We start from the raw sequence: 21,718 nt of genomic DNA on the forward strand, positions 1-21,718 counted from the left end.
TCTGATTTCTAGAATTTTCAGCTTTTCTGCTCTGTTTTTTCCCCATCTTTGTGGTTTTATCTACCTTTGGTCTTTGATGATGGTGACCTACAGGTGGGGTTTTGGTGTGGATGTCCTTTCTGCTTGTTAGTTTTCCTTCTAACAGTCAGGACCCTCAGCTGCAGGTCTGTTGGAGTTTGCTGGAGGTCCACTCTAGACCCTGTTTTCCTGGGTATCAGCAGCGGAGGGTGCAGAACAGCGAATATTGCTGAACAGCAAATGTTGCTGCCTGATCGTTCCTCTGGAAGTTTTGTCTCAGAGGGGTACCCAGCTGTGTGAGGTGTCAGTCTGTCCCTACTGGAGGGTGCCTCCCAGTTAGGCTACTCAGGGGTCAGGGACCCACTTGAGGAGGCAGTCTGTCCATTCTCAGATCTCAAACTCCACGCTGGGAGAACCACTACTCTCTTCAAGGCTGTCAGACAGGGACATTTAAGTCTGCTGAGGTTTCTGCTGCCTTTTGTTCAGCTATGCCCTACCACCCAGAGGTGGAGTCTACAGAGGCAGGCAGGCCTCCTTGAGCTGCGGTGGGCTCCACCCAGTTCGAGCTTCCTGGCTGCTTTGTTTACCTACTCAAGCCTCAGCAATGGCGGGTACCCCTCCCCCAGCCTCGCTGCTGCCTTGCAGTTCGATCTCAGACTGCTGTGCTAGCAATCAGCAAGGCTCCATGGGCGTGGGACCCTCCGAGCCAAGCTCGACATATAATCTCCTGGTGTGCCATTTGCTAAGACCATTGGAAAAGTGCAGTATTAGGCTGGGAGTGACCCGATTTTCCAGGTGCCGTCTGTCACCACTTCCCTTGGCTAGGAAAGGGAATTCCCTGACCCCTTGCCCTTCTCGGGTGAGGCGATGCCTCACCCTGCTTCGGCTCTCGCTCAGTGGGCTACACCCATTGTCCTGCCCCCACTGTCCGACAAACCCCAGTGAGATGAACCCAGTACCTCAGTTGGAAATGCAGAAATCACCTGTCTTCTGTGTCGCTCACGCTGGGAGCTGTAGACTGGAGCTGTTCCTATTCTGCCACCTTGCCTCATAATCCTTGCCTGTGACTCTTGACACACTATCCCCCAACTTCCTTGGCTGCCTTTCCCCATTCTCTCTGCCCATCTAAACATCTTTCTTCCTCAAAGGACCAGGCCAAATGCCACTTCCCCAAGAAGCTTTCCTGACTCTTCTAAATCTCCATCTGCTCTTTCCCTTCTCTGAGATCCTATGTCTGTGCCACTCATTTGGCATCATTCCAATCCCTCCCCACCCCCCCAAATTTATTGAGTGCCTACTATGTGCCTAGAAGGGTTCAAACATTGGGGAAGCAAAATGGCTTGACTAGGAGAGATAAGGACAACATGGACCAATCCTAAGAAAAAGAAACAGTAGCAGAAAAAGAGCAGGGCAGCTAGCTGAATTTAAGTCTGCAGTGTGGCGAATATGCCAACAAAATATTGCGAGATATGAGTGGCAATATGACATACCATGGCCAGAAATTATCTTTTTGGATTCTTTCTACATGAACCCAGATCCTTATTGGAATATTATGTCCAATTTCAAACTAAATGTGGAGAGGATCCAGCAGAAAGTAACAAACAATAACAAAAAGGATGCTAAACTAGGCAGCTCAGAGAACAGAGGAATGGGGAGCCAAGATGTTTTAGATGGGCCAAATGATTTAGAGGCCTTTGGTAATGATCCTCTGTGGCTTTGAGGTGTGTCTGTTTCTTTGTTTGGAGCTAGTCATGGCCGTAAATGCCTTCTACATCTGTAGGTGACCAAACTGGAGAAAATAATCTACATGTAAGCAGGATAAATTTTGATTGTGTTTAAGGAAGCATTTTTTTTGTGTTGAAGCTGGAAAAGGTGACTTTCAAAGAAGGTTGCAAATTTTTATTGCCTGATGCTTTAAGAAGAGAAGAGACAAATCCTGTTTGGGGAAAACAGAGATTTCTCTGCCTGAGAGTAAGGGACTATGGTGGAATCCCAGGCAGTCCACGATTCTAGGACCTGAGGCGTTAAATGTCACTGCCACTGGCTGCCACTCCCCTGCCCTGCCACACTGTCCACCAGAACCACTAACGAAGTTACAAAAGTCACCCTTTTCAGTTTCTATTTCATTTTCCCTGTACCCTGAGAAACAGGAACCAAGGACTAGGCAGTAGGAGAAGCCAGACATGATCTATGCTTTCAAAGTGGGTCACCATGGCGTGAATGAATTAGAGCTGAAGGGTCATGGAAACAGCCTGTTCCTCCTCCCTCTCTCCTCCCCAGCTCTGTCCCCCACTTCTTCCTTTTTTTGTATTATTCTGAAAAGTGAATCAAACAGTTGCCATTTTTTAATATTACGTTGGTCCACAACGTCAAAGGTCATGGTTTCCAGATTTCGGAAAAGGAATTTGATTCTGTTCCTAAAATTAAAGAGAAATTGCAAGGCTTGGATGGAAAGGGGAAGTTCCCCTTCAATAACTCTTTCTAGAAGGGTCAACATTTAAAACTTAACGTGTGGCCGGGTGCAGTGGCTCACGCCTGTAATCCCAGCACTTTGGGAGGCCAAGGAGGGTGGATCACTTGAGGTCAGGAGTTTGAGACCAGCCTGGCCAACATGGCAAAACCCCATCTCTACTAAAAATTTAAAAATTACCTGGGCATGGTGGTGGGTGCCTGTAATCCCAGCTACTCCGGAGGCTGAAGCATGAGAATCGCTTGAACCTGGGAGGTGGAAGTTGCAGTGAGCTGAGATTGAACAATTGCACTCCAGCCTGGGCAACAGAGTGAGACTCTGACTCAAAAAAAAAACAAAAAACAAAAAACAAAAAAACCAAAAAAGTTAACCTTATGTGGATATTTACCTATTATTTGAATACGAGAAGGAATTTGACCACTTGAGGGCCTGATTTATACAAGTACCACATGATGAAAAACAGGATTTTATGGAGTGAAGATCCTTAACAGCACTCTCAGATTGAATCTCTCCTGAGCCTTGAACTGCTTTCTCCAGTGGCCACTGGGGTTGCGTGACTCCTCCAATGGACCCAGACACAACCAAGAAATGTGCCTAAACTGGCTGCCACTTGAAACCTTTTGGTGTCCTTTGTTTAGATGCCCCACCCTAAACTTCAGGAGTTCTCTCCAGAGAGTAATTTTAGGAATGAATGCCAGAGACCAAGGGATGAGGGACTGTTGCCTCATCAGAGGGAGAAGGAGCTTGCTGGAAAAACAAGAGGAACAAAATGTCCCCTGACTAGATTTTTCTTTACCTTTTGTCTCAAGGACTCTTCTAGAAATAGAAATAAGAGTAGATTCATGTACATTTGCCCAGGTTGACCCCAGTGGAGGGATTGTGGGGCAGAAAGAATGATAACATGAAAGAAAGATAATTTCAGTAAGGCCCCCCAAACTTTTGGTTTAGGGAGCAGTCACTTTTTGTTTCCTAGAAGCTGTATTTTCACCTACTGAGATTCTAGCAGGCAGTGAAGTCCCCTTAGGATGGGACTGTGTGCAAGAGCATTGCTGTTTCATTGCAAACCCTGGAAGCGGAACTTAGGACTCAGCTGGCCAGCTGAGCTTCTCTTCCTGTGGGAAATCCCAGCAAAACCAGGAGAAAGGGAGCAACAGAGGTCATCTGCCAGGAAATGTACCAAAGAAGATTTGAAAATTACTGGTGGATCTCCAGAGCAAAGGCTGGAAAGCCCTGACCTACAGGAGCGGGCTACTGCATTGTTGGGAGGAGCGGGATTCACATCCACATGGACTTCCCTCGGGTCTCTTTCTGCTCTGCAGAGAGGGGTGGAAGCTGCTCCTAGGGGTTTTTTTTTTGTTTTTTGTTTTTTGTTTTAAGATGGAGTCTCGGTCTGTCGCCCAGGCTACAGTGTAGTGGCACGATCTTGGCTCACTGCAACCTCTGCCTCCCAGGTTCAAGCGATTCTCCTGCCTCAGCCTCCCGAGTAGCTGGGATTACAGGCATGCACCACCATGCCCGGCTAATTTTGTATTCTTAGTAGAGAGGAGGTTTCACCATGTTGGCCAGGCTGGTCTTGAACTCCTGACCTCATGATCCGCCTGCCTCGGCCTTCCAAAGTGCTGGGATTACAGGTGTGAGCCACCGCACCCGGCCACTCCTAGGTTTTAAAACACCAGTTTGTATCCACTTATCTCTTTTGCTCCTCTCCATATAGTCTCCCATCTCTACCTCTTGCTATATTTGATTCCTGCCTGCTTGTTAGAATTACGGTGCATATCTTAGATTTTTCTTTAAATACCACTTTTAGACTGTCATCAACAAGATGCTTAAGGCTCTTTGGGGGTGGGGTATAGAATATTTATTTATTTATTTAGAGACAGGTTCTCACTCTGTCACCCAGGCTACTGTGCAGTTGTGTGACCCTAGCTTATTGTAACCTTGAACTCTCAGGCTCAAGCAATCCTCCTGCCCCAGCTTCCTCAGTAGCTAGGACTACAGGTGTGCACCACCACACCTGGATAATTTTATTTATTTATTTATTTTGTAGAGACAGGGTCTCACTTTATTGCACAGGCTGGTCTTGAACTCCTGGGCTCAAGTGATCCTCCCACCTCTGCCTCCCAACGTACTGGGTTTATAGGCGTGAGCCACTGCGCCCAGCAAATATTTTAAAAATTAGACTCAGGAGGTTCATATCTTTAATAGGTGTTTAGTCTATCATGTCATTTCAATTTTTTTCTAAGTGACAGTAGAAGGAATGGAAGAAGTCCTGGCTGGGAGTTCAGAGGGCATGGGCTCCAGGCCCACTTCTCTCCATGTGTGAAACTGAGTTATATAAACTCTGAGTAACTGTCTTCACTGGCCTCAGCTTCCTCCCTAGAAAGTTATTGTCAGCTGGGCACGGTGCCTAATGCCTATAATCCCAGCACTTTGGGAGGCTGAGGCAGGTGGATCACTTGAGGTCAGGAGTTCAAGACCAGCCTGGCCAACATGGTGAAACCGCCTCTCTACTAAAAATACAAAAATTAGCTGGGTGTGGTGGCGATCGCCTGTAATCCCAGCTACTTGGGAGGCTGAGGCAGGATAATTGCTTGAACCTGGGAAATAGAGGTTGCAGCGAGCTGGGATTGCACCACTGCCCTCAGGCCTGAGTGACAGAGCCAGACTCCGTCTCAAAAAAAAAAAAAAAAGAAACTTATTGTCAACTGAAAATTCACAAGGTTTATAAATCTGGAAAAGAGAGCTTTATTTTTATAAAGGGTTGCAGACGGCAGGATGGCCATTCTCAGTCTGGGAAGTGTAGCCTTCCAGCCAGAAGCCAAAAAGAGGCACCTCGAGGGAAAGGCAAAGGGAACAGGAATGTATGCTGAGCAGAGCGGCCAAATACACATATTTATTTATTTTTTTATTGAGACAAGGTCTCACTCTGTCACCCAGGCTGGAGTGCAGTGGCACAATCTCAGCTCACTTCAACCTCCACCTCCCGAGTTCAAGCGATTCTCGTGCCTCAGCCTCCCAAGTAGCTAGGATTACAAAAATACACGTATTTAATAAGCTATAGGAGGTGTCATGAATATTTATGAAAGGAGAAACATGTGCATGTGCAATTGAGCTTCATGCCCCTTCAAGAGTCCCTTTTACAAAAAATGGCAGCATTAGCATGATCTGAGGGTGGAGTTCTCGGCCCTCTGATGTTAAAAGGTGAAGCAGAGGACACAAAAACCCTCACTGCAGGTCCTCTGTAGGCTGGCCAGAACCAATCTGTGATTGGTGGTCTCTTATCAGGGCAGAATGATGGTCAGTTGTGTCAAAACTGCAAAAGGAAGGGACAGCAGTCACGTGGTTGGTTGAAATCAGCGGTGGAGTCTGAGCCTGTTTTCCTTGATGAGCTGATCTTCTGGATGCCGTCTCTGAACACCCTGACTGAGCTGATACCATTAACTCTCTCATAGTTGCCAACCATGTACCTTGAACATTCTCTGCTTCCATACTCCTCACGGCCTCGTGCCATTATACTGTACAGTGTCTTCTCTCCTTGTGTGATTTTTGCCCTACCTCTGTAGGTGCAAGAAGTGCCAAGCATGTGCTTGGCTGGCACATTTTGTTTATTTATTTATTTATGTTTATTATTTTTCAGTCAGAGTTTTGCTCTTGTTGCCCAAGCTGGAGTGCAATGGTGCAATCTTGGCTCACTGCAACCTCCGCCTCCCAGGGTCAAGCAATTCTCCTGCCTCAGCCTCCCAAGTGGCTGGGATTACAGTCACCCGCCACCATGCCCAGCTAATTTTTGTATTTTTAGTAAAGAAGGGATTTCACCCTGTTGGCCAGGCTGGTCTTGAACTCCTGACCTCAAGTGATCCGCCCGCCTTGGCCTCCCAAAGTGCTGGGATTACAGGCGTGAACCACCGCGTCAGACTGGCTGGCACATTTTAGATATTGTATTAGTCAAGGTTCTTCTGAGAAACAGAACCAATAGGATGGACACACACACACATGCAGAGAAAGAGAGTTTACTTTAAGGAATTGGCTTATACAATTGTGGAGGCTGGCAGGTTCGACAGGGTAGGCCAGCAGGCTAAAGACCCAGGAAAGAGTTGCAGCTCGAGTCTAAAGGCAGTCTGGCAGAATTCTCTCTTCCTTGGGGGAGGCGAGTCTTTTTTCTATTAAGGCTTTCAACTGATTGGAATGAGGCTCATCCACATTAGGGAGAGTAATCTGCTTTACTCAAAGGCTACTGATTTAGATGTGAATCTCATCTTAAAAAATACCTGCACAGAAACATCTAGAACAATGTTTGACCAAATATCTGGGCACTGTGGCCTAGCTAGGCTGACAAAATTAGCCATCACAGATGCTCTCTAAATCTTCTTGAATTGAATTGACAACACAGGATATGTGAGCAGCTACTTTTGGTTACTTATCTTCAAACTCATCAGGTTGTATATCCGAAATATGTACAGCTTTTTGTATCTCAGTCATATCTCAATAACGTGATTTAAGAAAACATATAAACACTTTTTTTGATAATTTAAAAAATATGTTAGCAGCCAAAAAATGAGATCACTTGGGTGCTCTAGAAGAGCAGGGGCTGTCAGGGCCTAGCATATACTTACACAGCAGGTATTCAATGTCTGAAGAATGTATAAAGATCATTCTTGTAAGTGACCAGTTTGTTAAGAACAGTGTCATTGTTCCGACCTTATAGATGAAGTGTCTGAAATATCTTAAGATCAGGTCCAAGGGCTACAAGTTTATTTCTCAGCAACAGCCTCAGCATAGCAATTGATTCTGTATTGGTGAGTAATGAAGATGCCTATGATGTGTCTTCCTCAATAAAACTAAGAGCAAGGAACCAACTATGCAATATATTTGTCTTTCCAGGACCTATACTAATGCCTAGCACCTAGTAAGATGCCAAGTAACTATTTGTTCTTCTTGGCAGAACAACATTCACTGTTTCCTTTGCAAACAAACCCTGATTTTTGTAAAAGAACCTACCTCTACCTCTCAGGGAAGATGTGTCTATCCTTGATCTAAGGGAAACATCGTAATCCAGCCTGCCTGCCAGGAATTGGTTTAGACTTCTGGAGGATCTTTGAGAATAGTTTCTTCATCTTGAAAGAAGAAACACTCTCTTTTTCCACTGGACACTGTCTATAACTGTAACTGCAATGTGTTATTACGCATACACATTATCTTGACTGCCTAGTTAAATAATCAGAGCTAAACAAAAATTTTCGAAGAAATTAACAGTAAATGGTTAATAGGCAACGCCTCTTGGGCTCGTTAGCAGACACAAAATAGCAAAATGGTTTAAACAAAAACAAAACGAAGGATAAGACCTCTATATACATTTGATAAAATAAATTAAAATGGGGGAAAATATGATCTTGTGCCAATTAAAAACGTCAGTCTGGGGATAAAAATAACTGAAGATAGTAGTTCAGAAAGATAAGAAGAACAGGGTCTTTCTTTGATGATAGTATAGAGTTGCTAAATTAACCCTGGGACTTCTTACCTTTAGACATTTTGTTACATAAGATAATAAGTGTCATTATTATTTAAGCCCAGTGAGTATGCGGTGTTTTGGGGGTGGGGAAGAGTGATGGTTATTTGCCGTTATTTGGAGCTGGAAACATGCTAACTGACAAATTATCCTTTTGGTTTACAGGACAATGTCCTTGATGCCCAAAAACATTTTCTAATTTTGACAGAAGAGAAAGGATGTCAGTAGGTGTTAACTAATGTGAAAAGAAGGTAGAATGGCTCATGTGTGTGATGGAGATGAGAACTGGGAATACAGAGAGATATCTGACCTGGTAGTAATTTTTTCTTGCATGACTACTACATTGATAAGCACTGTGCTAAAATTTTTCAATTAATTATTTCATGCAATCTTCAAACCAACTTTATGAAATATGTACTATTATTTTTCCTACTTAATAACAGAAAGTGAAGCTTAGCAAGATGAAGTGACTTGTCTAAAATCACTTACTCAAGCTAGTGTTTTTTGTTTGTTTGTTTTGTTTTGAGATGGAGTCTCACTCTGTCGCCCAGGTTGGAGCGCAGTGGCACGATCTCAGCTCACTGCAACCTCCGCCTCCTGGGTTCAAGCAATTCTCCTGCCTTGGCCTCCCGAGTAGCTGGGATTACAGGCACCCACCACCATGCCCGGCTAATTTTTTATTTTTAGTAGAGACAGGGTTTCACCATGTTGGTCAGGCTGGTCTCGAACTCCTGACTTCATGATCCACCTGCCTTGGCCTCCCAAACTGCTGGGATTACAGGCGTGAGCCACCGTGCCTGGCCCCCAAGTGTTGTTACAAGGGTTTGAAACCAGATAGCGTGGATGTGTCGGGAGTCTATGCTAATGGTCACAAAGTTCATAGGCACCATAAAGTTCAAAGCAAACTAATTGCTAACAACCCCAGTTTTTCTGTTTGTTTGTGTTTTGAGACAGGGTCTTGCTCTGTCATCCAGGCTGGAGTGCAGTGGCACAATCTCAGCTCACTGCAACCTCTGCCTCCCGGGCTCAAGCAGTCCTCCCACCTCAGCCTCCTGAGTAGCTCAGACCACAGGCGCATGCCTGGATAATTTTTGTATTTTTTGTAGAGAACAGGTTTCACCATGTTGCCCAGGCTGGTCTCAAACTCCTGGTCTCAAGCAATCTGTCCCCCTTGGCCTCCCAAAGTACTGGGATTACAGGCATGAACCACTGTGCCCAGCCCCAGTTATTCTTTACATTTAAGTCAAAAACGAAAACAAAAAATCGCCCTTTCCCATGGATTCTCACAGAAAGATCACTACATAATATGAACAATATCCTCAGCAGACATCTTAAGCTGAAACTGTGTTGAGTTTTATCGGGATGCTTATTATTCAAAATGTCTCTTACTACAGAACTTGCTTTGACTGCATCCTCAGAGGCTGAAAATCTTTGATAGTTGAAAGAATGAGGGATGTGCCATCCCCAAATATGCCATATAATATATTGATTACTTTGAGTTGAAAACATTAGAGAAATTATAGTTTCAGAAAGGGTAAAACTGAGGGCTGACCTGATTAGGCCTGACACTTAATTTGCCTTGCTTGCTTTTGGTCACTTGCTTCTAGTCGATTTTAAAACCTGCATAGCTAAAAGTCATGTAGCTAGACGATACATAACTAAATTCCACGTGCCTCCTTATAGATAACTTCTCTGATAGGACACCATGGAAAATATTGCTTAAGTTATTTTTCAGGAACTCAGAGTCAGTTCTTGTCCAGTTCAAGCCACCAGCCCTTCATCTTGGCCTGTGTGAGTGTCCAATGGGTGACCTTTTGACATCAGAAGGCCCAAAACTCCACTCTCAGATCATGCTAACGTCACGATTTTGTGAACATGTGTTCTATGAACAGCCATGAAGATTGACTATGCTTGCTCAGATTACCGATTGCCTCACTTTTCCTTACCTCATCTTTCTCTGAACCTTGGACCACCTTCCTCCCCTATCCCATAAGCACTCCTAAAATTCCATCTTTGGAAAGGCAGATTTGAGGCCTGTTCTCCAGTCTCCTGTCTTGGCTGCCTTGTGAATACACCCTTTCTCTACTGCAAAACTTGTGCGCCTCAGTGATTGGCATACTGTGTGAAAGACAAATGAGCCTGGTTCCCTGACAGGAGCTGAGCTGTCTCTTCCTGCATGCAGCCAGCAATAAAGATTCCTCTAGGAGAGGTATGTTCTCCACGCCAGAGCGAGAAAATAGCTCTCATCACCAGAGATTTGGAACTGGAGGTGGCATTTGGACTGGAGTAAACATTCTTGCAAAGTAACCATTATCTTCCACCTGTTTTACACCCCACCCCCCATATATCTCCTAGGGGCTCCCCTAGAAATTTTTACCACCCTAGCCAGATTTTTGTCCTGTCATTTCTTCTTAAATTTATCACTCTTTTTCTAAAAAGTATAAAAGCATCTTGCTTTGGACACTTTCTTCAGGATTCAGTCTCTTAACATCCCCATGTACATCTAAAATGAATAAAATTTGTATACTTTTCTCTTGTTAATCTGCCTAGTGTCGATTTGGCTTCTAGATGCAGCTGATTAGCTCACTAAGAGCTAAAGGGTGTGGGGGGTTGGAGGTGATCTCTGCCTCCCTTATTGGTGAACTTGATTTTTGTAAACACTCAAAAGTCACTTAGGCTAGAGTTGGAGATGGAGATGGTTATTCACTGGGAAGGCCACAAGAGAATGTTTTAAAGTGTTGGAAATATTTCATATCTCGATTATGGTGTAAGGACATTTCATTATATATAAATTATATATCAATTTTTTAAAAAGCTCTCAGACCAAGGCTAGTCATTACAGCAAGAAAATAGGCATAGCAAATTTAAAACTTTGGAGAAATATATAGAATATTTGCATATGGTGATTCTGATTTGCTTTAAAAGTGACATGATTAATGTATTTAGACAAAAATACTCTTCGTTTTTCTTTGCTTTTATTTACGATCAGGATACAAGAATTCTACGCTGCTGCCAAATAAATGACTAGTTAAAATTAACTAACTGAATCCTTAACAACCATTCTAAGAGGCAGATATTATTATCCCACTTTATGCGTGAGGGCCCAGAACCCTGGCAAAGGCGGCACACTCAGTACGCTCTTCAAGCATCTGGGCACACCCGGTCCACTACAGTCCTACAAAGTCGGACGTGAGCACGGGCGAAGGCGTCAGCCGGGGCCACACGGGAGTCACTGACCACAGCCAGGCGAGAGCCGGCTTTCCGGTGCCGCCACATTCCGGGCACCAGGCTCCGGGCTCTTCAGAGCATTTGGGGCGGGCGACGGAGGTCCCGTCCACTCTCGCTTGGGTGCAGAAGGGCGCGGCGGTGCCAGGAAGCCGCCTTGGAGGCTCCAAGATTAGCTCAAACTCAGCGCGGCCAAGCGCAGGTGCGGGGGCCCTCGCCGCCGCCCTGCTTATCTGGGGACAGTCCCGGAACCCGGGGACCCGGCTCCGCCCCAACCCGCGCCCTCGTCCACCCGCAGCAGCCAGGCCTCTTCCCCGGCCCCGGGAGCCCGCGCCGCGCCCGTCGCTCGCGCGTTCCAGTCCAGGCTACGAGCAGGTACCGCGATCCCGGCCCTCGGCCCCGCGCTCCCCTCCCCCGCCCCTGGCGCTCTCCGAGTGTGGCCGACCATGAGGATTCCCAGTCTTGCAAATCGTGGGAGCGTGTCAACCGCCCCGTTTCTTTCCAAAGCCGGGCATGGCCCGGAAGCAGCTGATCAGATCTTAGTTCTGAATGTATAGTTCGGGTACGAGAATGTGACCCGTGAAAGTTCAGAGGAGTTAAGTAATTACAGCGTTCTGAAAGCGAACGTTAAAGGGAATTTACAACCGAAAAAAGATGCCGGTCTTCTTCCCCCATCCCAGCTTGCAACTCACAGAAACACACATTAGGGTGGAGCCAGAAGGAATTACGGAAAGGACAATGAGGACATTGAGAGGGAGGGTATGGGGGGTTAAAGTTAGTCCTCCGAGGCCAAGAAGCAGAGTGTCTTGGCCTAGTGTCTGAAAATCGCAGCGCAGGACGGAACTTCCGAGAGCCTATACCTCCCCACTTCCCCCTCCAGTTTACAGATGGGCAAACCGCTGTCCCGGGTGTCTGTTCTCCCACAATTCTATCTCGGCAGAGTCAGGTCTAGTAGCCCAGAATCTCAGTGCCTAGGCTTCACTGTAAATAATAAACTCTGTAAATAACATTTACAAATATCCTTTGTGAGCTCAGAAACTCAGCATTACCAGTAACTGGGTAGTGGAACGCATCCATCTTCGTCGTTTACTCCTTCTCCAGGGGCTCTCCAGCCTGCATTCCATGGCCAACGGCAGTGCAGCTGCAGAAGCACTTCTGGAAGCCTCCTGACTTGAACTAGACCTTGGGTAAATAGGGTTTAGATAAGTGGAGGGGAGGGAAAAGTTTCACCTGAGGGGAGAATGAGCTAGTCTGCCAGACCCTTATAAAAGTATTGGCCTGGATGGGATGGAGGGCTTTGACCTGAAAGCCACAGGGAGTAGGGAACCCTGAGGAATTGGCTGCAAGAGGGGGGTTCTTAGGAAATGCACCAACAGGGAAGCCAGCGCTTTACCAGGGATTTCATTCACGGTGGGTATATTATTAATAGAGATTCGAATTCTCTAGAAGCTGATCATTTCTAAGAGAAACAATATTTAAACATTACTGTCGAAGGAAAGGTTGTGGGGAGAAAATGTTCTAGTTCTAAAACAGAACACCCATTTTCCCTGGTTGTATATGAATAATACAAATATGTCAAAAATCAAGCTTACTATGTGCCAAGCACTCTAAGAACTTTTTTTTTTTTTTTTTTTTTTTTGAGACAGAGTCTTGGTCTGTCTCCCAGGCTGGAGTGCAGTGGCACAATCTCGGCTCACTGCAACCTCTGCCTCCTGGGTTCAAGCGATTCTCCTGCCTCAGCCTCCCGAGTAGCTGGGACTACAGGCACGCACCACCATACCCGGCTAATTTTTGTATTTTTAGTAGAGATGGGGTTTCACCCTGTTGGCCAGGCTGGTCTCGATCTCCTGACCTCAGATGAGCCACCCACCTCAGCCTCCCAAAGTGCTGGGATTACAGGCGTGAGCCACCGCGTCCAGCCAACTTTATGAAATTTAATTTATTTATTCCTAACAACAAATCCAGGAGGTTGTTACTTTTTAAAATCAGTGCCATTTTATAAATGTGGAGGCTGAGGCACCAAGAGGTTGCCCAAGGTAAGAAGATCTGGACTGAGTCTGAGTGGTGTGATACCAAGCATCCTGGCTTGGCTGGAATCAGAAGATTTGGGTTGCAGTACTTCCACTCCTCTTGTTTTGTGAATTTAGCTTATCTGAGCCTTCATTTTCTTATCTGTGAAATGCATACTGTAATCCCTCCCTATTAGTGAGACAATGAATGTGCAGGTGCTTTGTGAACTACACATTGTGACACTAATAGGAAGTGTAAAGCCTTGCACTTCTAAGGCCAAATCCCAGCTAAGAAGAGAAAATGATGAGCTGGGTTTGACTTGCAGAATTTAGTGGGCTTACTACTCACCAAGAGGCAAGAGATACAGTTGTAGTTATGATGATAGACTTTGGAGTCAGAGGGACCTATGTTGGGATCCCAGCCCTGCCACTTATTAGTTCTGTGACCTGAGACAAGTCACTGAACATTTCTCAAACTGCATTATCTCCATGGTCCTCCATTTGTTCATACATAAAATGGGCTTTATATTCCTCATAGAGCAGTGATGAGGATTACATGAGATGCCACTGATACAATGTCTGCAAGTAGTGAGTGCTCAATAAAACATAGCTGGAGTCGTTTTTTCTGATTCTTCTTGCTCCTCATCCTATTTCCTTTGTCTTAATTTCCCCACAAAGACACCCTCTCCAGAGCCCAGCAACTGTGAGGGACTGATGGAGAAGTATGTGGCTGCTATGGTGCTGAGTGCAGCTGGAGATGCCCTGGGGTACTACAATGGGAAGTGGGAGTTCCTCCAGGATGGGGAGAAGATACACCGGCAGTTGGCCCAGCTGGGCGGCTTGGATGCCCTAGACGTGGGAAGGTGGAGAGTTAGTGACGACACAGTGATGCACTTGGCCACAGCAGAAGCTCTTGTGGAAGCTGGGAAAGCCCCTAAGTTGACTCAACTGTATTACCTCCTTGCTAAGCATTACCAAGACTGCATGGAAGACATGGATGGGCGGGCACCAGGTGAGCACAGCCGGTGGGAGGTGCAAGGAGGGCAAAGAATAAAACAGCCTTGAGGAAATCATTAAGAATGTTGATGGAGATTTAAATAACAGAGACAATAGTGTTTGTAAATGTGATAAAAATAGAAATAACGGCCGTGGTGGTGGCTCATACCTGTAATTCCAGCTCTTTGGGAGGCCAAGGTGAGAGAATCACTTGAACCCAGGAGTTCAAGACAAGCCTGATCAATATACGGAGACCCTGTCTGTAGAATGGGGTAGCCAATCCGTGTTCTAGAGACAGGTACTGATCCGTGGCTTGTTAGGAACTGGAGCACACAGCAGGAAGTGAGTGATGGGCGAAGGAGCATCATCACCTGAGCTCTGCCTCCATCAGATCAGTGGCGCATTAGATTCTCATAGAAGCCTGAACCCTGTTGGGAACTGCACATGCGAGGGATCTAGATTGTGGGCTTCTTATGAGAATCTAATGTCTGATGATCTGTGGTGGAACAGTTTCGTCCCAAAATCTCCCCCAACCAACCCCGTCCATGGAAAAATTATCTTCTGTAAAACCGGTCGCTGGTGCCAAAAAGGTTGGGGACTACAATTCCAGAAAAAAATTTTTAAAACATTAGCCAGGTGTCATGGCACATACCTGTAGTCCCAGCTACTTGGGGGGCTGAGGTAGGATGATTGCTTGAGCCCGGGAGGTTGAGGCTACAGTGAGCTAGGATCGTGCCACTGCATTCCAGCCTGAGTGACAAAGCAATACCCTGACTCTAAAAAATAAAGAAATAAATAGAAAGAACCTAAATCTCTCATAATTAATTAAGCTGACACATTTGCAACCATTAAAATTATTCAGGGTGACTCTACTCAATAACAATGTATCGTATATTTCAAAATAACCGAGAGTAAATTTCAAATGTCTCACCACAAAAAAAAGTGAGGCAATAGATATGCTAATTAGCCTGATCATCCCACATTGTTTACATATATCAAATCATCACATTATACTAAATAAATGTATATAATTATGATTTGTCAATTAAAATATTAATAAAAATTTAAAATTTGCAAATAATATTTACTAATATTGAAAAGTATTATTATACACTAATAGGTTATAAAATAGAATGTATGTTATGAACCTACTGTCCTTTAAAAAATAGATCTGTGGGGCCAAGTGCTGTGGCTTACACCTGTAATCCCAACACTGTGAAAGGCCAAGGTGAGAGGATTGCTTGAGTCCAGGAGTTTGAGACCAGCCTGGGCAACATAGCAAAAGCCTGTCTTTTAAAAAAATTTTTTTGAATGGCCAGTTAAAAAAAATTTTTTTTTTTTTTGAGATGGAGTCTCACTCTGTTGCCCAGGCTGGAGTGCAGTGGCACGATCTCGGCTCACTGCAACCTCTGCCTCCCAGGTTCAAGCGATTCTCCTGCCCCAGCCTCCCGAGTAGCTGGGATTACAGGCACGCACCACCATGTCTGGCTAATTTTTGTATTTTTGGTAGAGATGGGGTTTCACCATGTTGGCCAGGCTGGTCTCGAACTCCTGACCTCAGTTGGTCCACCTGCCTCAGCCTCCCAAAGTGCTGGGATTACAGGCATGAGCCACCAGGCCCGGCCAAAAAAAACTTTAAAAAAAAAAATAGATATGTATTTCTGTGTTGAGAAAGGTCTTGAAGAACATGTACAAAGATGTTACTAATTATATTTGGGTGATGGGAGTATTTATAGTTTTTTATTTTTACTTATTTGTATTTCTAAGTTTTCTGTGATGAATAAGTAAAAAGAAAAATGTATATTTTTTATTTTTAAAGAAAAATGCGGCTAGGCATGGTGGCTCATGCCTGTAATCCAAGCACTTTGGGAGGCCAAGGCGGGCAGATCATCTGAGGTCAGGAGTTTGAGACTAGCCTGACCAACATGGTGAAATCCCATCTCTACTAAAAATTAAAAAATTAGCTGGGTGTGATGGTGCACACCTGTATCCCAGCTACCCAGGAGGCTGAGGCATGAGAATCACTTGAACCCCAGAGGCGGAGGTTGCAGTGAGCCAAGATCGTGCCATTGGACTCCAGCCTGGGCGACAGAGTGAGACCCCATCTCAAGAAAAAAAAAATGCAAAGGGTTTTGTAGAGACTTCTGGCCACAGGTTCGCTCACAAGTGGTTCTTGCCCACTTCGGCAACTTGTTAGAGCCACTTGGGCCACCAGGTGATTTTCTCTGGCCCATCTGACCTACCTCTCCTATTTGAGGCTGCTAGGGCTGCCATAACAAAATGGCATAGACTGAGTGGCTGAAACAATGGAAATTTTTCTCTCACAGCTCTGGAAACTGGAAATCCAAGTCAAGATATTGACAGGCCTGGTTTCTTCTGAGGCCTCTCTCCTTGGCTTGCAGATGGCCGCCTCCTCGCTGTGTCCTCACATGGTCTTTCCTCTGTGTGCATGCATCCCTGGTGTTTCTGTGTGTTTGCATTCCTCTTCATGTAAGGACACCAGGCAGATTAGATTAGGGCCTACCCTAAAGGCCACATTTTAGCTTAACCACCTCTTTAAAGGCCCTATCACCAAATCGAGGTACTTAGAGCTACAGCATTTGAATTGGGGGGACTCAATTCAGCACATAACACCTCCTGATGAAAGCTTCCCATCACCATACCAAGGGGCCCTTGTCACCCCAAGGATTGGCTTTAGATGCCAATCTCTGTTCATCCTTTCTCGGCATCTGATAGCTCATCAGTTTAGCAAGTGGAAACTTTTTTTTGTCCACCTGTGCCATCCATGAACATTTTTGTGAAAACACTGACCAGTAAAGGAACAGCAGTGCCACACTCCATCGTATGTTGCTGCCATCGCTTGGCTCGCATGCGTATTCACAGGTCCCCAGTAGGACAGGTCGGGGGACAAGCCTGCTTACATCACTGTCACGAGGGGATAGCCAAGGCCCAGAGGTTCAGTGACTCACCAAAGACACATTGTTTCCCTGAATCCACTGCTCCTCATCTGAGCCCAGGGCTTCACTCTAGAATTTTTGGCCGCTTTCTTTCTTTTTGATGTTCAGGAACTCCAATTGTGAGGTTTTTGTTTTTTGTTTTTTGGTTTTTTGGTTTGAGACGGAGTCTCGCTCTGTCACCCAGGCCAGGGTGCAGTGGTGCAATCTTGACTCACTGCAACCTCTGCCTCCTGGGTTCAAACGATTCTCCTGCCTCAGCCTTCCAAATAGCTGGGACTACAGGCATGTGTCACCACGCCCGGCTAGTTTTTTGTATTTTTAGTAGAGACGGAGTTTCACCGTGTTAGCCAGGATGGTCCCGATCTCCTGACCTCGTGATCTGCCTTCCTTCACCTCCCAAAGTGCTGGGATTACAGGCATGAGCCACTGCTCCCGGCCTAATTGTAAGGTTCTTATTGGACTCCATAAGGAATTGGGCTTTGGAGTCTGATGGATTTTACCCAGCCACTAACTAGCTGATTATGTGATTTTGAGGAAGTTTCTTAAGCTCTGAGCTTAAAAGGCTTATTTACTTAAAAAAGAGAACAATATACTTACTTCTTAATTTTTTTGTGATGTCTCAGTAATGTCTGGTAAAGATTCCAAGGATCACTATATGAGTCTGCTGCCTTTATTAGCGTTATCTTGCCAAGGGTTATACATAAAGAAAGGCACATTGTTGGGTGGGGTTTGGAGTTTTGGGGCATGCATCATCATATTTTTTGGCTCTCCCTTTCCATCAAAAATACTTGGAGACAGAGTTTAGTTATTTATTCCTGCTGGGGCCTTTGCTTTAGTTATGCTAACCCCCATCCCTTATCCGACTCTTCCCCAGGTGGTGCCTCGGTGCACAATGCCATGCAGCTGAAGCCGGGCAAACCCAATGGCTGGAGGATTCCCTTCAACAGCCATGAGGGCGGCTGTGGGGCTGCCATGCGGGCCATGTGCATTGGTCTCAGGTTCCCACACCATAGCCAACTGGACACACTGATCCAAGTGAGCATCGAGAGTGGTCGGATGACCCACCACCACCCAACAGGCTACCTGGGGGCCCTTGCGTCTGCTCTTTTTACAGCCTATGCTGTGAATACCAGACCACCTTTGCAGTGGGGAAAAGGACTGATGGAGCTGCTACCAGAAGCTAAAAAGTACATTGTCCAATCAGGCTACTTTGTAGAGGAAAATCTTCAACACTGGTGAGTCTGTAAGTGCACGCCCTGCTCAAACATGGTTGAATCTGTGCGTGTACATCCACCTGCACATATATGTCTTGTATTCAGAGATCACAGCAACCCTCATGGTTTTCACCCCCAGCCCCCTTTCTACCCATCTGCTAAGGATTTCAAGTTCCCTTCCAGTAATGATTCTACAAAGTAGCCAAGTGGATACCTCAATGAATAGGGCAGCTGTGGTGTTTCCCTCTTACAAAGGAATCCTGTCATTTTTGTGGCTATCCTATTCTGCCATGAATTTTCATGCCTATTTCCTACTTTCCTGGAATTTGCTTTTTCAGTGTTGTCTTGGTACACAAATAATATTTTGAAATCCTTGGTTAAAATTCCAGAGATAGGTTTTTCCACTAGCTAACCAATAAGTGGTAAGGCCACATCTTCCCCTTCTCGTGAGTTCACTTCACATTGTCTTTCTTAGAATAAAAAGAGGCTTTCTGCTGAAGTCACCCACAGTTGTGATGTCTTGAAGTTCCCCTTTAAAAGGTCATTACTCTCGACCCTCCCAGGGAAAACAAACCTGTATTTCTTACCCTTTAACTTGATATGTATCTCTTTATTTAGCAACAGGATCAATGCCTTATTTATGCAGATCCTTATGAAAAATGTATTGAATGAATGGTACTTATATAGAAATAATTTTGATGTTTAAATAATTTATGATATTACTGCAAGAAGCCAAAGTTATGTTGTATTTTTCTCTGTTCACACATCCACCTGGTGCTTTTTGTTATGACTTTTCACTTTATTTTTTTCAATTGACTCTAGATTTTTTCCTTTCTACAGGTCCTACTTCCAAACCAAATGGGAAAATTACCTAAAACTTAGAGGGATTTTGGATGGAGAATCAGCCCCTACCTTCCCTGAGTCTTTCGGTGTGAAGGAGAGGGATCAGTTCTACACCTCCCTGAGCTACTCTGGCTGGGGTGGCAGCAGTGGGCACGATGCCCCCATGATTGCCTATGATGCTGTTCTTGCTGCAGGAGACTCCTGGAAGGAGCTTGCCCACCGAGCCTTTTTCCATGGTGGAGACAGTGATTCTACAGCTGCCATTGCTGGCTGCTGGTGGGGAGTTATGTATGGTTTTAAAGGAGTGAGTCCCTCCAACTATGAGAAACTAGAATACAGAAACCGGCTGGAAGAGACAGCTAGGGCCTTATATTCTCTCGGGTCAAAAGAAGACACTGTAATTTCCCTTTAGGGAGATGTGATGTTCACTTCTGATGGATTCTTCTTTTGTGTATTTCCTTTTCTGCTATTTCTTTTCAGTTTTTCCAAAGTCAAGAGTCTTAACCTTGTACTCAGGGAATTTTGAGATAACAAGTCCCTTGGGCACCTTAAGCTCAGTTTTTTCAGGCTCATCCTGTTCTTCCAGAATCTATCCCTTTTCTTACACTGAAGAGTCTTTTATCTCAATTGATAGGGTCAGCGTCTCGCAAGCAAAAAATCTCATGACCTCATATTTGAGTCTTCATTTTCATCATCTACTTGTTCTAAAAGTTTTTTCTGTTTGTCTCAAGTTGGGTTCCCACAAAGTGGACTTTGAGACAAAGATCTGAATGCAAGCAGTTTATATGGGAGATGATTCCAGGAAATACCGATATGAGAATGGGGAAATGAAACCAGGAAGGGAAGAGAGCTAGTATGGGGTATGTTAATGAGCAGGTTTCCACTGTGGGCGGTTGGCACTCTGCCATCTGAGTCCTCTGCCTAAAGCATTCCTCAGAACTGTCCCATTTGAAGGGCAAGCAAACCTGGGGTATTTATCCACTGACTTCCATCTGACACTGGTTGAGGACCACTGCCAGAGATGCTAACTCCCTGGTAATTCTTGGCTTACCCTTTGTACAAACCAAACCTTAGTGTCTTCAGGTAAAGACTCAGAGATACTTGCAGGGGCAAGCTGTAAAGGGCATGGGAACAGTGAGGGATATATGTGGGGTCCTAACAATATCTGCTAGGCTGGTCTACCTCCTAAATATACTTTGAATCTATAACCTCTATTGCCTTCTTGCACTGAGGATTTTTCAGCCGGATTTCTGCAATCCAAGCTACTCAAGTCTGGGAGATGCTGCTCTGAGCTGCTCTCAGTACTCTCCTCATCATGGCAGTTAACACATTACCAATTTTGTTATTGTCTATTTGCTTGTTTGCATGATTTCTAAACAGAACCTAGCACAGTGCTTGGGCAGCCAATAGGCATTAATCTGTATCTATTGAGTGTTATGAACTAGCCTCCTAGCTCGTGCTTCCCTCATTACCCTCCAGAGTTATGTTTACGAATAACAAATTGACCATGCTAAACTAATCATGTTCCAATGAATACATCACCCTTTCTTCATTTCCTGATGCTCTTCCCAATCCTTGTCTACCTGATAATAAATTCTTATTTGTCCTTCAAGACCCAACTCAGATAGATAGAGCTTCCTGAGTGAAACCTGCTTTGATTGTTCAGGCACTTGGCCACCTTCTCCTCACTCCTCCCACAGCCTTCTGTCTTGGCCTTGTCATCACATCAATCCTGTTGTGTGGTGCTGTGTGTCTTCTGAGTCAGTCCTAGGCACATGCTGCCCAGCACATGTCCACCTGGGAAATGAGATGCCATCGTCACATTCATTTGGTCACCCTCAGTCCAGCCAGTGGGCTTGCTCTCATTTGGCCTGTTCTCAGGGGTGGGAAGGAAGAGCGTCCCTTCCTTCTCCTTTTGAGAAAACCACAGAACTATGACTCTCATGATTTTTCCTTTGTGAAATCCCTGGTTTTCAGCTGGAAGCGGTGGGGAAATGAGGTCTGATGATAGCAGTCCTGCCACCTTCGAGTTCATCCCATAGGAATGTTTTTCCAAGTCCTTCCAGTCTTTTTAGAACGTGGTGGAGGAGGGTTGTGTGTGCCCCAGGGGGTCGGGGGTAGGGGATGCAGGGAGGATCTTAGCATTTGTTGTTTTCTAGTGCAGGGCTTTAGCCACGATTGTAAACAACAGGAAAAGGCTCTTTAGAGATCCTATTAGATTTGCTTTGCCGATTGTCACTCTTCATCACAGGCACATTTCAAAAAGAGGTTAGACTTTCAGACTTCTTTTTTCTCAAACCTCAAAACTTCCACCCCAAACTTCGCTCTCAGCTGGTGACTTTGCTTCTTTATGTGTGTGTATGTGTGTCAGAGAAAGAGAGAGAGAGAGAGAAGGGAGGATGAGAAGGAATGGGGGGAAGAGATAAACTTTATGCGTAACATTAGAGGGTAAATCAATAAAGATGGTCTGACACATTGTA

The 21,718-nt window shown here is 45.2% G+C and overlaps 2 protein-coding genes across 5 annotated transcripts in view; one reads left to right on the forward strand and one right to left on the reverse strand.

The window, feature by feature from the left end:
• The window catches only part of CD80 (CD80 molecule), a 57,194-nt gene extending 44,818 nt beyond the window's left edge, over window positions 1-12,376 (reverse strand). The window contains exon 1 of the mRNA XM_016941715.3: window positions 12,269-12,376. The gene's annotated coding sequence lies outside the window, so the exon portion shown is untranslated. The remainder of the gene's footprint in view (window positions 1-12,268) is intronic.
• The window catches only part of ADPRH (ADP-ribosylarginine hydrolase), a 29,947-nt gene extending 8,229 nt beyond the window's left edge, over window positions 1-21,718 (forward strand). The window contains exons 1-5 of one of the 4 annotated variants that reach the window (XM_063806133.1): window positions 11,493-11,594; window positions 12,255-12,406; window positions 13,907-14,240; window positions 18,056-18,416; window positions 19,236-21,718. In XM_063806133.1, the coding sequence (XP_063662203.1) occupies window positions 13,943-14,240; window positions 18,056-18,416; window positions 19,236-19,650 (1,074 nt within the window). In that variant the 5' untranslated portion in view covers window positions 11,493-11,594; window positions 12,255-12,406; window positions 13,907-13,942 and the 3' untranslated portion in view covers window positions 19,651-21,718. Of the gene's footprint in view, window positions 1-10,965; window positions 11,595-12,254; window positions 12,630-13,906; window positions 14,241-18,055; window positions 18,417-19,235 lie in introns of those variants that run through there. The other 3 variants (XM_001163408.8, XM_063806134.1, XM_063806132.1) reach the window with 3 other exon arrangements.

This window comes from Pan troglodytes, chromosome 2, assembly GCF_028858775.2.
Source record: "Pan troglodytes isolate AG18354 chromosome 2, NHGRI_mPanTro3-v2.0_pri, whole genome shotgun sequence".
Classification (NCBI taxonomy): Eukaryota; Metazoa; Chordata; class Mammalia; order Primates; family Hominidae; genus Pan; species Pan troglodytes.